The sequence below is a fragment of the Aedes albopictus genome, chromosome 1, assembly GCF_035046485.1.
Source record: "Aedes albopictus strain Foshan chromosome 1, AalbF5, whole genome shotgun sequence".
Classification (NCBI taxonomy): domain Eukaryota; kingdom Metazoa; phylum Arthropoda; class Insecta; order Diptera; family Culicidae; genus Aedes; species Aedes albopictus.
The window spans coordinates 254,619,283-254,631,637 of record NC_085136.1 but is presented as its reverse complement, the minus strand read 5'-3'; the positions used below and the strand labels follow the sequence as shown (position 1 = coordinate 254,631,637).

The following is a 12,355-nucleotide window of genomic DNA, read 5'->3' as shown; positions in this document are numbered from 1 at the left end:
CCATCGCAATCCTGCGCAATCGCTTAGGATGGAAATATTTCAATTCTACCCTCTGCTCCACCATCGGTGCTCAGGACTGAAAGTAAGTAAGTGCTATAGGAGTCTAGAATTAATTGAATCATTTCTTTTCCTATATCAGCAGTGTTGCCGGCTTTTAAAACCGTATGGTTGATTTGAATAATTGCGTGCTGAATAACACTCGATGTCAATGCGAAATTCTCTGAGGATTTGAATTTGTTAACAATATCCGCAATATGTATTGAGTCAAATTGAGATCTACTTGAGCAGTGCTACCAATTATCACAACAAACGGGCTTATCTTTGGAAATGTCTAGTGACTCCATTTATGCGGTTTGCTCAAACTTATTTGTCCTATTCTCTATGTTAACCATTATTGTCTTGAAGCATCTCAGGTAATTAAATAATTTAAATGTTTCCATCTGACGTCACAATTCCGAATAGCAAATGGCCACACGTGATAGCCATGGGTCAACCCCAACTTTGTTGAACACTTGGAGAAGGTAATGTTTGGTAAAATATTTGACTATGTTCACTAACAGCCGTAGAAAAAAATTAGATGTCTGGTTAATTATTTCCGTCACTGTGCTCGCTTGAATCAAACTAAAAGCTATTTGAAATTCTCGCTTACCTTCTTCGCTGAGTCCGACGTCGTGCCAGCCGCAGAAGAGGTTCATCTTGTTCCACTCGCTCTCGCCGTGCCGAATAAAGACTACGCTGTACTTCTTATCCATTCTGTCGTTAACTGCACTTGCACTGCCTTTTCCGAAGGGAAATGATATTTATTCCGACGCGCACAAAACCGTCTTCCAACTTTGTTCCAAAGTTTTTTGCACTTTGATCACTCGCAGTTCCACTCGGCTCAACTAGTGTTAATCATCGTCGAAACTCAAGGCTCAGCTTCCAAAGCCGTTTCTGCTGATAATGCTGCGAAGAAATTTACACCATCTACGATGAGAATTAAGCACAATACGCCGGGGTTGAAGCGAAATCGTTCACACTTCACACTTTCTTCTAGGAACCCACTATTAGAGAACTCCTTCTATAGCAAGCACAGAACTTACTAGTTTTCTGATCTATCCCGGTAGACCCGCGTGGATTTGATCGCGCGAGCAGACTGAAAGCGTCACACCGGAGTCCACTCGCTAATATAAAAACAAACCGCCCGCGCTCGCGCTTACTCTTCCTTCATCCTATATCTACCTACCTCCTAACGGCTATAAAACTACCCATACCTACTCATAGCAGCACACATCGCATCGCCTCACCACCGGCTTGATCGTGATTTCGATGCCCGATCGTGGCGTGCCGATGGACTCAGAAGGGACCGGACGACGGACGGAGCAGGGAATTTGTGCTCTGTGCGCGCACATCGTAGCGTATCGTATCGGCCGGTAGCTAGATGCTTACGAATGTGTTATGATGCAATTCCGCCGTCGCAAAGCTAGCGCCGCCCTCCATGCCAGGTGGATGTTGCGATACGCTTGAGAAGTGTAGTGCGACATTATGACTGGTAGCATCAGTTCGCGGGTGTGCGAGGTGGAAAAGCACGTGACGAGTCACGTTTCACTCAGTTGTTGTTGTCTGTTGATGTTGAGGCGCATGGATTTGGATTGAATTCGCGCGGTTAGAAGGATCGCGGATTTTCAGTTCATGTTTTGAGAAACAGAAACCAGATTAGAATGTTAAACCGCTAGTGAATCATGTGTTCATGTGTTCGGCAACTGAATTTTTTGACACACGGAGTTTGATTCGCTTAAACTGAAGTTGTTCTCAGAGAGCAGAGATGAATTATTTGAAAATAAGAGACGACAAAATTGTGTAAAAAAATAGAATAAATAAACCTGTCATAATGATTCATACCTAGAATGAATTACTATACGGTGATTTGCTTATTGTTGAGCACTACCCAATTGTTGAATACTGGATAATCTCAGAAAATCTCGTTTACTTTTATTGTATGAGAGTTAGCGTCACAAGGAATTTGAGTGTTGTTGACTCGTGTCTTCTGTACTTAATCTCAAACGGAGCTGTTACGATTTCGGGAATCGGGAGGGACTCTGAGTCAGCGTTACACCCAAATTATCGCCAGACCAGCTAGACTCATAGAAGGAACCTATGAGATGCTGCTTGGGATCAACAGGTATCTTCAGTGTGTGAGTATTTTTTTTTCTTTATTTTTGAGACTTTCAGCCCTGAGCTGGTTCGTCTCAGTGTGTGAGTATTGATGATCTTCTATTTTAGGCGACAATGCAATGGCGCCTGCTACGTCAGATTGCTGGTCAATGTGGGGAAAGGGATGGAAATGATGATTGCAATTTCTTGTTGCCAACAGGCCGTTGAGTCCTCTGCGCCTGCACAAGGTCATGCGGATATCAGAGTGTTGTTGGGAAATGTTTAATTTTGACACAGAGGGGTTCGCGCATTGGTGCGTGGATGTCAGGCATGAAGTAATAGATTGTGTGAAGATTACTGTGAAGCGGCACAGTTCGCTGAGTTGCATAACTTGTAGGCTTTATTATAGATGGATTCACCTGTGCTGTGAAAGTAGGAAGGAAGGGAAACGGCTTTTTTAATCCGTTTTTAGTTCTAGCGATGGCTATGAACTGACATCTACATAGATGGGATGTATTAGTAGAAACGAGATTATGAAGAATGCAGATAGAAAAATACAAAGTAGAGTGCTTTTAAGCTATGAAACATACAAAAATGTCCATTCTATTTCCCAGCATCCTAAAGTTTAATATGTTTCCTTCCTTTTTGTTGAAAGCTGTAAATAAAATACTTAACGTTATTTTTTTATTTGTATTTGTATTTGTATTTGTATTTGTATTTGTATTTGTTTATTAATCCAACTGACTTTACAGTCTTATTGAATATACTTATCCTATATAATCATCAACAGTAATATCACATACATTGAAAGCTTTTAACTACATAACATCATCATAAACGCGTATAAACGAAAATAACATTCATCTTGAGACTCATTTTTCACATCATCATAAACTATTTAGTAACATATCCATTAATCAGTAACAGGCACAAAACACAAAAATGAAAGACAGTTACAATTATTCTGGCAACCAAGTGACATTGCGTCGTGTGATAAATTCCACAAATTTTACATGTTTCGGCCAGCTCAATGGGTTCAAAGCCTTACATTTCCATTTTCTATCGAGAGTAATTTTAAAAGAAATAAAATCTGGAGGTTTACGGTGATGGAAATTTGAAACGAGTTTTAATACATCAATGTCTTCGGGATCAGGAATGTTTAGCGATCGTGAAACCATTGTGTAGACATCGAACTCATAGACACTGGTATCAATATTTGAAAGGAACAATGAAAAATCGCCGCCGTCCATGTGCTGCGATTGCTGCTCATTCCCAGCGTTGTTTACGTCTATATTACTCGTGTTCATCTCTTCGAATGGCTTGTGTGAAGATACGGGTGTCGAATGTAGCGGAGCATGGTCATTTTGGACGACAGTCGGAGCAAGTTTAGATAGCGTTTCTAATATTCCAGCGACAGTAACTTTGAGGCCTTCAACTTCGTCTTCGATGGATTTAGTTTTGATAGGATTAGTAGTCGAATCAGTCCATGTACCATCACTCATTCTCCGGAATTTCGTCATGCATTGGTCACACATCCAGATGAGATTCACTTTTAGAGCCATTGTGCACAAGTCATCTTCGGTTAATCCAACGCAGCTTGCATGAAAACAGCTCGCACACTGTCCTTCACAGACGCTATATGGCTCAACTTTTGCATCGATGCTCTGAGAGCACTTCTTGCAAGTTCTCACATCTGCCATTGTACACTAGCTGCCGCACACGATTACTTGAAAAATAAGCAGTTTTTTCAAGACAGATTTCTTAGGATTCCGCGAAGCTTCGTTGAAGGTACTTATGGAACCAGTATCAGCAGATATCACGCTTGATGTCAATCAACACAGATCACTTTTAACAATTCTGCGACGATCATAAATTCGACATAAGAACTAGAGCGACAACGAACGTACACATAACAACAATCAGCGGGCAACTCACATTCATTATTCTTAACCACTTAACCTATTTTTTTCCTTCTAAACCATAGGGGGATAATCTGCTCAACAGACACCCTGACAGAAGGTTAGGGTAGTGTAGGTCTGAGGCCGTCTTCTACAACAAAAGTAAAAGCCAGGACTACTCTCTCCTCGTACCCACTAAACACATTCCTATGGTCGCCAAACCCTACGTCTCTCCGGAACCACCAAGAAGGTATTGCTTCAGAGACGGGCTAGTGCACATCGCACTCTCAAGGTTAGCTGCGTAGCCTAGCAGCAACGAACATCGATGACTCGCTCTGGAAAGTCCATCACGGTAACATGCTGGCGCTTAGCCAGTTTCCCGAGTGGTCCTCGCCACTCCCTTTGTCCACGGAAGGCGGGTAGGGTCAACCCCGCCCGCGCCCAACTGCTCTACAGACATCAAGAACTGATGCCCACGTGCAACCCGATCTGACCTGCCCGCAAAGGAAGGGTATCACTACCCTTCAGGCCCTATCAGATGCACCCGAAGGTTGCAGACAGCAGGGTCTCGCCTAACCCGACCCTTGCCGGGGACCCTTTTCCAACCGCGGGCTCGGATCCAACCCAGTAGACCGACGCCACGATAGCACCGCTACCGGGACTTCCTCTCCGCGGCCACTTAATCGCTGTAAGGGTCGATCTCGACCGCAGGGCACCGGTATGTCCTACGAAGCCGACTTCGAACCTCTGGACCACCTCTTGTACTGCATCTGGACTAGCCATTCTCCGAGTCCACGTGCCACCTCCTCTGTAGCTCCCAGACGATGTGGGTAATAGCCGTTGAAACGGCGTTCCAGCCAAACTCATCCCTACACATCCTCTGGACCAAGTTGTCCGGAGTTGTGTCCGCCCCGCATGTGGCAAGCATGCGGTCACGCATTGTGCGAAAACGCGGGCACACGAACAAAACATCTTCCGCCGTTTCCTCTAAACCATTGCACACTGGGCATTCGGGAGAATCCGCATGCCCGAAACGGTGTAGATACTGTCGGAAGCAACCATGACCTGTAAGGACCTGTGTCAGGTGGAATGTAACTTCCTCATGGCACCTATTAATCCAACTATCTACCCTCGGTATCAACCTATGGGTCCACCTTCCTTTGGTGGAACTGTCCCACGCGCGCTGCCATTTGATCATAGAGGCCATCCTGGCAGTCCTGCGTATGCCTCTTGTGCCGCGCATTTCGAAGCACTCCATGTCCTCACTGATAAGAATGCTGATAGGCACCATACCAGTAATGACGCAGAGAGCGTCGTGTGACACGGTACGGTACGCGCTCGCGACCCTCAGGCACATAAGCCTGTAAGTACTTTCCAGCTTTCGTCGGTAGCATTTAGTACTTAGCGCTGTGCTCCACGCCGGGCCGCCATACCTAAGTATGGACGTAGCAACACTAGCCAGAAGCTTGCGCTTACTGGCGTACACCGCAGAGCTATTGAACATCATCCGGGACAGTGCCACTATTGCTGTGGAGGCTCTTTTACAGGCATAATCGACGTGGCTAACTAAGATAAGCTTATCGTCGATCATCACGCCCAAGTGTTTGACGGAGCGCTTTGACAGTATAGTGCACTCGCCTACACTGATCTCCGTCTGCTGCTCCGACTTCCGGTTGTTAACAATCGTCACGTGGAGCGAACCTGGTGTGGTGGTTAGAACACTTGACTATCACGCCGAGGACCTGGGATCGAATCCCACTCCCGACATACTCACAAAATGTGGGTTCTTCCTTCGGAAGGGAAGTAAAATGTGGGTCCCGAGATGAACTAGCCTAGGGCTAAAAATCTCGTTAATACAGATAAAAAAAAACAACCGTCCCCTCAGTCTTGTGGTGAGCCAGCTCCAGTTTCCTGGACCGCATCCATGCTTCCACAACCTTGATCGAGTGGTCGGTAGTCAACTTCACCTCCTCGATCGTTTCACCGTGGACTTCGAGCGTAATGTCTTTGGCAAATCCGACAATCTCCACTCCCACTGGGTACTCTAACCTCAACGCCTCGTCGTACATGACATTCCATAACACCGGACCCAGGATGAAACCTTGCGGGACTCCTGAGATTATGTGAAAGCACTTCCGACCCACCTCCGTGTCGTAAACTAGTACACGATTCTGAAAGTAACTTTCGAGAATCTTGTACAGATACTCCGGTATCCCCAGACGCAAGAGCGCATCGGCAATAGCAGACCAGCTGGCGCTATTAGACGCATTCTTTACATCCAGAGTCACAGAAGCACAGAAGCGAATTCCCCTCCTCTTAGGCTCGAGTGCTTTCTCGGCGGTTTTTGTAACCGACAAGATAGCGTCTACGGTTGACCTCCCCTTCCGGAAGCCGTACTGGTTGCTCGAAAGACAATTTTCGCCCTCGGTAAACCTCAACATTCTATTGAGGATGATCTTTTCGAGCACCTTCCCCGCCGTGTCAATCAAGCATATTGGTCTATATGCCGACGGGTCTCCGGGTGGTTTCCTCGCCTTTATAGTACCAGCACAGACAAACAGACGTAACACTTGCGAAATTTCCATCGACCACGTTTTAACGATTATTTTGAATTTTCATAGTTGTGGCTTTCACAACCAGAGGCGCGCGCATCGTTTTTCTATCCGTTTGACGTTTCACACTAGCGCCTTCTGTTGGCGATATTGCACAACACAGTGATTCGTGCAACTTTTCCACCAGGTGATGGTAGTGTGAACTGGACGTTGGATTTCCGTGAAAATCGTTCAAGGTGTTACGTCTGTTTGTCTGTGGTACCGGGCTCTGCCTCTTCCAAGCTTCTGGGAAAACTCCCTCGTCTAGGCATTTCTGCATAGCAGACCTGAACATCTCGGGAGCCAGGTTAGGAAATCCGTCCGGACCTGGGGCCTTACCTACGCTAAGTGACTTAGCTATCCCCGCAAGTTCCACATCGGTGACCCACTCCTCATCGCCAGCCCCAGTCCCCGGCTGTCCTATGAAAGGAGGCCAAGGACTAGGATCATGACGCGGAAAAAGCCCTCCGATGATCCCCTCCAATATCTCTGGAGATTGCTCTGTAGGAGCCATCACTCCTCTCGTCTTGGCCATAACGATCCTGTAGGCGTCACTCCACGGATTCGCATTGGTACTCTGACAGAGACCCTCAAAGCAGGCCTTTTTGCTTGCTCTTATCTCGGTCTTAAGCGCGGCTTTTGCAGCGGCGAACACGCTCTTCCTCTGATCGTGCTCGCTGCATCCGCCGCCTAGCCCGTAGGCAGGCGCGGCGCAGGTCCGCAATCGCGTCGGTCCACCAGTAAGCCGGTGGCCTCCCATTTCTAGGGTGGACTCACCTAGGCATGGTCGCATCACACGCACATGAGAGCACCGCTACCAGCTCGTCGCCGTCCAAACCAGGTAACTTGAAAATGGGTATTTTTAAATGAAACCTTTTGAAGAGCGACAGAGATAGCAATGAAAAATGGGTATTCTGACGGAAGCGTGTGCTTAAGGCGCTCGCACCGTTTTTGCTTCTGTTTGATGTTTACTCACAAACTCTATCCAGCCAGCGGTTTGCGGAACGCAGCTTGATTAACATTGGGCGATTATGGTTCGTGACGACTAATTGCTTTGCTAAATAAAAAAAAGTATTCTTAGAATTCAGGAACACTTCGGCTTACGTCGATGGAAAGATCATAAGAACATATTTCACGAGAAAGGCACTATCACCACAGAGAACAGACATCCAGGATAGAACAAATTTTATTCAGAAAGTTGTGTAAGGATTTGAATCTTCACTTGAGCAAGGTTGCAAACCAATACACGATGAAAACACTAACGCCACCAAACACCATATTGCCACAGTAGTGGTGAATTGAAACATTTCAAGTGGTGAATTTAATTAGTATGGGAAATAAAACGATTGCAGCGCTACGATGTTGCCACTTGTGTTGCCGATTTCAAATGGCCGTTAAATTCCTTACACAGTTTCGGAACTGGACTTGTATGTCTGTTCTCTGTGCTATCACCACCAGGTGGATTTATTTGTTTTTTTTTTTCCTACAGGCTCAGTGTACCTGTTATGGCTATAGTCGATTTCTAACCTTTAATGATGCAAATCAACAAGAAAAGAAAAATTGTGAACAACAGATCACATTCACAAAAGATGATTGCAATGATTTTAACTTCACAATTTGCTCAAATTACAATAGAAATAAATCATTTTCCTTAATTTTTCGGCTTCCTAGCACCCTATTTCGCCATAGTGTACCAGTTATGGCTAATCCCAAAGGAATGCATGTAAATAGTGCGAAATGGAACCCACATTGACAAATTTGTTCATAGCTGGTACAGGGTTCCTATCATTGGCACACGCCGTAATAAATACTTTTTCCCGTAAAGTATGAAAATAAATCAATCATTTGACATATCGATGCCATTCGACGGTCTTCTGCTTATTTTTGTAGAAATAGTTCTTCTTACGTAGTGCGATAACTGGTACAGGCACCCTACTCCGCCAGCAACGTTTCTCCCACACGGTAAACTTTTCCTAGATGGCAGGTCGGAACTCCGTCAAAGCGAATTACAGGGCATCTCGAATAATGTTTTAGTTCTAGATTTATTTTAACGTTGAATAGCGTCTTTCAGTATAAAACAGTTTCAAAATTGAAGACTGTCAAAAACAGAACTCGACATGTGCATCTTCAGCAGTAGTTCTAAATCCTGCATAATTTTCGATTACTTTATTTTTCAACAACTTAAAAAACCGTGAATTAGATTGGTAGAATGTATTTGAGTAATTCTCGCTGAGACCGGCCCACTATTTACACCTTGTCTTCAAAAATGTTTAAGGTGCCGATTTTCTGAAGGCCCCCGCCTAAAAAGTAAGAAAAATGCATTTGGTTACTCAAATTGATGGACCCCCCGTTAGTTAGAGCCACAAAAACTTTGGCAGACCCCTCGATTTTGGTCAAATGGTGGCTCACTTAAACCGTTATAACTCGAAAGTTTCTCCAACAACTACCTCAAAACGAATTGTTGTTGAAAAGAGGAAAGATAGAGCTACTATTTACAATAATAAAAAGTTGGGTCGGCCATATTGATTTTGGCCGCCATCTTGGATTTTTTTACCAAAACATTTTTTTTCACCATGAGGGCAACCCAATAATTTTTTTGTACGAGTCGATTTTCTGCTATAACTCAGTCAATTTTGAGCCAATTCTCATGGATTCACAGGTAGACACGGTCAGTACAATTCGTGCACAAAAATCAGATCAATACACACCAAGGAACAGTTACTCAGAAATGAGTAAGATTCAAGTAAAGATTCAATAAATCTGAGATAAAATGGGACAACAAAAAAAAAGAGATTCGAGTAAAAAAAAAAATAATAACCGAAACGCGTTAAAATGCTGTTTCATATTCGTGCAAAAATTCTGGGCCGTATGCCAGTTTTAAGTATTGAAATAAAATTGCTTGAACTTATGAATTTGAAACGCCTGCTGAAGGTGCCCAAGATGCAGTTCTAGATGAATTTTTACCTGGAATTGAAATTAATTAAATTACGCTGGGGTTTACCTAACAGATTTTGTTGAAATTCCCTGAGAAGTTTCATCGGTGTTTTTGTATGAAGTTCCAACTTTAGCTTTTCTAATATTCATTTCTGAAATTCCTCCAAAAATTTCCTCTCAGATTCCTCCAGGAGTTCCTTCTGGAGTCCTCCCAGAAATGTTTTTATAGTATTCCATCAGAAGTTGTTTTCCTGACGCTTCAAAGAGTCCCTTGTGACATTTTCCACAGACATTCTTCAGGGATTTGCCCAGAAGTGATTCCGATTCATGTAAACGGTTGTTTTTCGATTTTAACAGAAGTTATTTTAGCGATTCCTACAGGAATTAAATGCTCTATCCGGGAATCCTCCAGGAGTTCCTTCTGAGAACTCACCTGTTTCCTTATGTATTTTTTTCACGAATTATTCCTGACAACCCTCCAGTAGTGTTTCTGGGAATCCTCCAGGAGTTCTATCTAATAATCTTCCTGAAGTTCATTTAGACGTTTCTTACGAAATCCTTCCAAACATTCGGTTTGGAAGCTTTCCTGGAGTTACTTTTAGAAATTTTCCAGGAATTCTGTCTGGTAATTCAGAAATTTGTTCTGAAAATTGTCCAGAAGTCATTTGTGGGAATCCTGCAGAAGTTCCTTTTGGTAATCTTCCAGTTGCTCTTTCCAGGAATCCTCTATAGGCGTTCCTTGTGGAAATCATTAAGGAGCTTTTATTTGGAATACCTCCAGGAATTGCTTCTTGTCCTTGCACTTAAAAAAATAAATTTAAGAGGGATAGGAAAACTGAATGGCTGGATTATCCCGATGATTCGATTATTTGGGTTGATTTTTTGAGTCCCCGGGTAACGAGTCGGACTTGTAGGCCAAAAATGTAATCTCATTGCGATAAACGGCGGTTAGTTCAGATCATCAGGACTTGTGTATTTACGCAGGGATTGATGGAGTAGGTACTCTTTGGGGTACATCACACAGTGGAGCTAGGTACGAAACTTGCAGATAAAGCACAGACAAACAGATGTAACACTTCGAACAATTTTCGATTTAAATCATAGTCACGGAAACATATTCGCCCAATGCTAAAAGGACAAAGTTTGACCGACCATCAACTAGGTGGCGGTAGTGAGCAAATGTCAAACTCGAACAAAAACGATGCGAGCGCCACGGATGGGCAGTTGACCACCTATCCAATTTTGAAAAAGACCGTTAAATCAATGTACGATGGGAATTATCAGAGTGTTACGTCTGTTTGTCTGTGGATAAAGTATGATACTTTTAAATTATAAATATTGTTGTACCAGGTTGTACCTAGGAGAGGCCTGGGAATGGATATCGATGCCTCGCTTGTTTTTATTTCCAACAGGGATGGATGCACAATACCACGCATACTCCTTTGCGCAGGTTTTTCGTTCGAACTGCGATCACCGCGAATCAGCCTTATCGTTCGCTGCCTTCTGCGGATCCAGTCAACTCAAGAATGCTATTATTTTAATAGAAGTCATAACAGTAGCCACTCTACACCCGCCATGGTTATCGCCCGTACCGCAGCTTTGAATTCAGTTAACTGACACCATCATCATCAAGCTGATAATCTAACTGCACACAGCACGCGGTTGGCTCGGTTCACGGTAAACTCGGCCACTACCAGCGATCAGAAACATATACGCTGCGCTGCTACGCACATATCAAAAGGCAAACATCCCCCTACTTATAGTTCGATGCTCGGTGGCGGACGGCAAACTTAAGATTTACGGTAGACCTGGGGCCAAGCTTTGTCTGATTAAAAAAGTAGGTACGTCGGTTTGTTGCTCTGCTAGATCGTTACGTGTGTGCTTGTAGTAGCATACATCGAAAATGTACAGGCAACTTATGATAAGAGCTGAAATGTAGGTCAGGACTGCTGTAAGTGAATGCTGCTATCAGCTATGGTTCTTGTCTAAATTGAATTACTTATGACTGATTTACTGGTTCACGTGAATTGATTCTCGTGCTGGGTTTTCGGGTCACATGAACTGAAAAATATCACTTTTTCAATATAATGAAAAAAAATCGCAGGCTCAATTCTTGAACAAAATCGTCTGAAAAAATATCGTAGCAATACATCCACCTTAATACCGTCTACCCCCGTTGGTTTGAACGACACCTCATGCAAACCAACGGGGTTCATTTTTAATTTGAACTTCTAGTAACCCTGTGAGCTTCGAAAAACACACTGATGGTAACCCTTTTTGCTGTTTTGTTTTGATTCTGCGTTCCGTTTCACCCCGTTCCATGAGCAGAATGACGTTTGAACCATTTTTAGTTTGAACGATGTGCAGATTAGAGGGGGTCAAATTGAAAAGTGTTCAGATTAGATGCGGTCAAACCAACGGGGGTAGACGGTACTATGTAATAGAATAAGCTCCAACGTTTGCAGATTGAGTGATCAGTTAGCCTTGTCAGCAGAAGTCTCTTTCTACGAATTGATAATTTGTATTCGGTGAGGAAGCGATCTTTTTCTGGGCCCATAACTTATTGAATAACTTGCTGAAATCACACCATGAACCCGTTTCTCCTGAACTGCTGAATGATCCTCTTGAACCTCATGGGATCTGACGCCGTGTGTTATGCAAATCTCTATAACTGCGTCTTATTTCCGTCCTTCAGATTTACATCCTTTGTCAATATCCCAACTACGAAATTCTTAGAACCATTTCATAATCGTTCGTTTCGTTCCCGTAAAGCAGTAATGATTTATCCGTTCCGGAATT

The 12,355-nt window shown here is 43.7% G+C and overlaps 1 protein-coding gene across 8 annotated transcripts in view; it reads right to left on the bottom strand.

Moving 5' to 3' along the window:
• Nucleotides 1–12,355, bottom strand: part of LOC109400507 (2,3-bisphosphoglycerate-dependent phosphoglycerate mutase) — a 52,891-nt gene that overhangs the window by 29,845 nt on the left and 10,691 nt on the right. For 3 of the 8 annotated variants that reach the window (XM_029860075.2, XM_029860070.2, XM_029860073.2), the window contains exon 2: nt 650–945. In XM_029860075.2, coding sequence (XP_029715935.1) covers nt 650–752 — 103 coding nt within the window. In that variant the 5' untranslated portion in view covers nt 753–945. Of the gene's footprint in view, nt 1–649; nt 1,314–12,355 lie in introns of those variants that run through there. The other 5 variants (XM_029860074.2, XM_029860069.2, XM_029860071.2 and 2 more) reach the window with 3 other exon arrangements.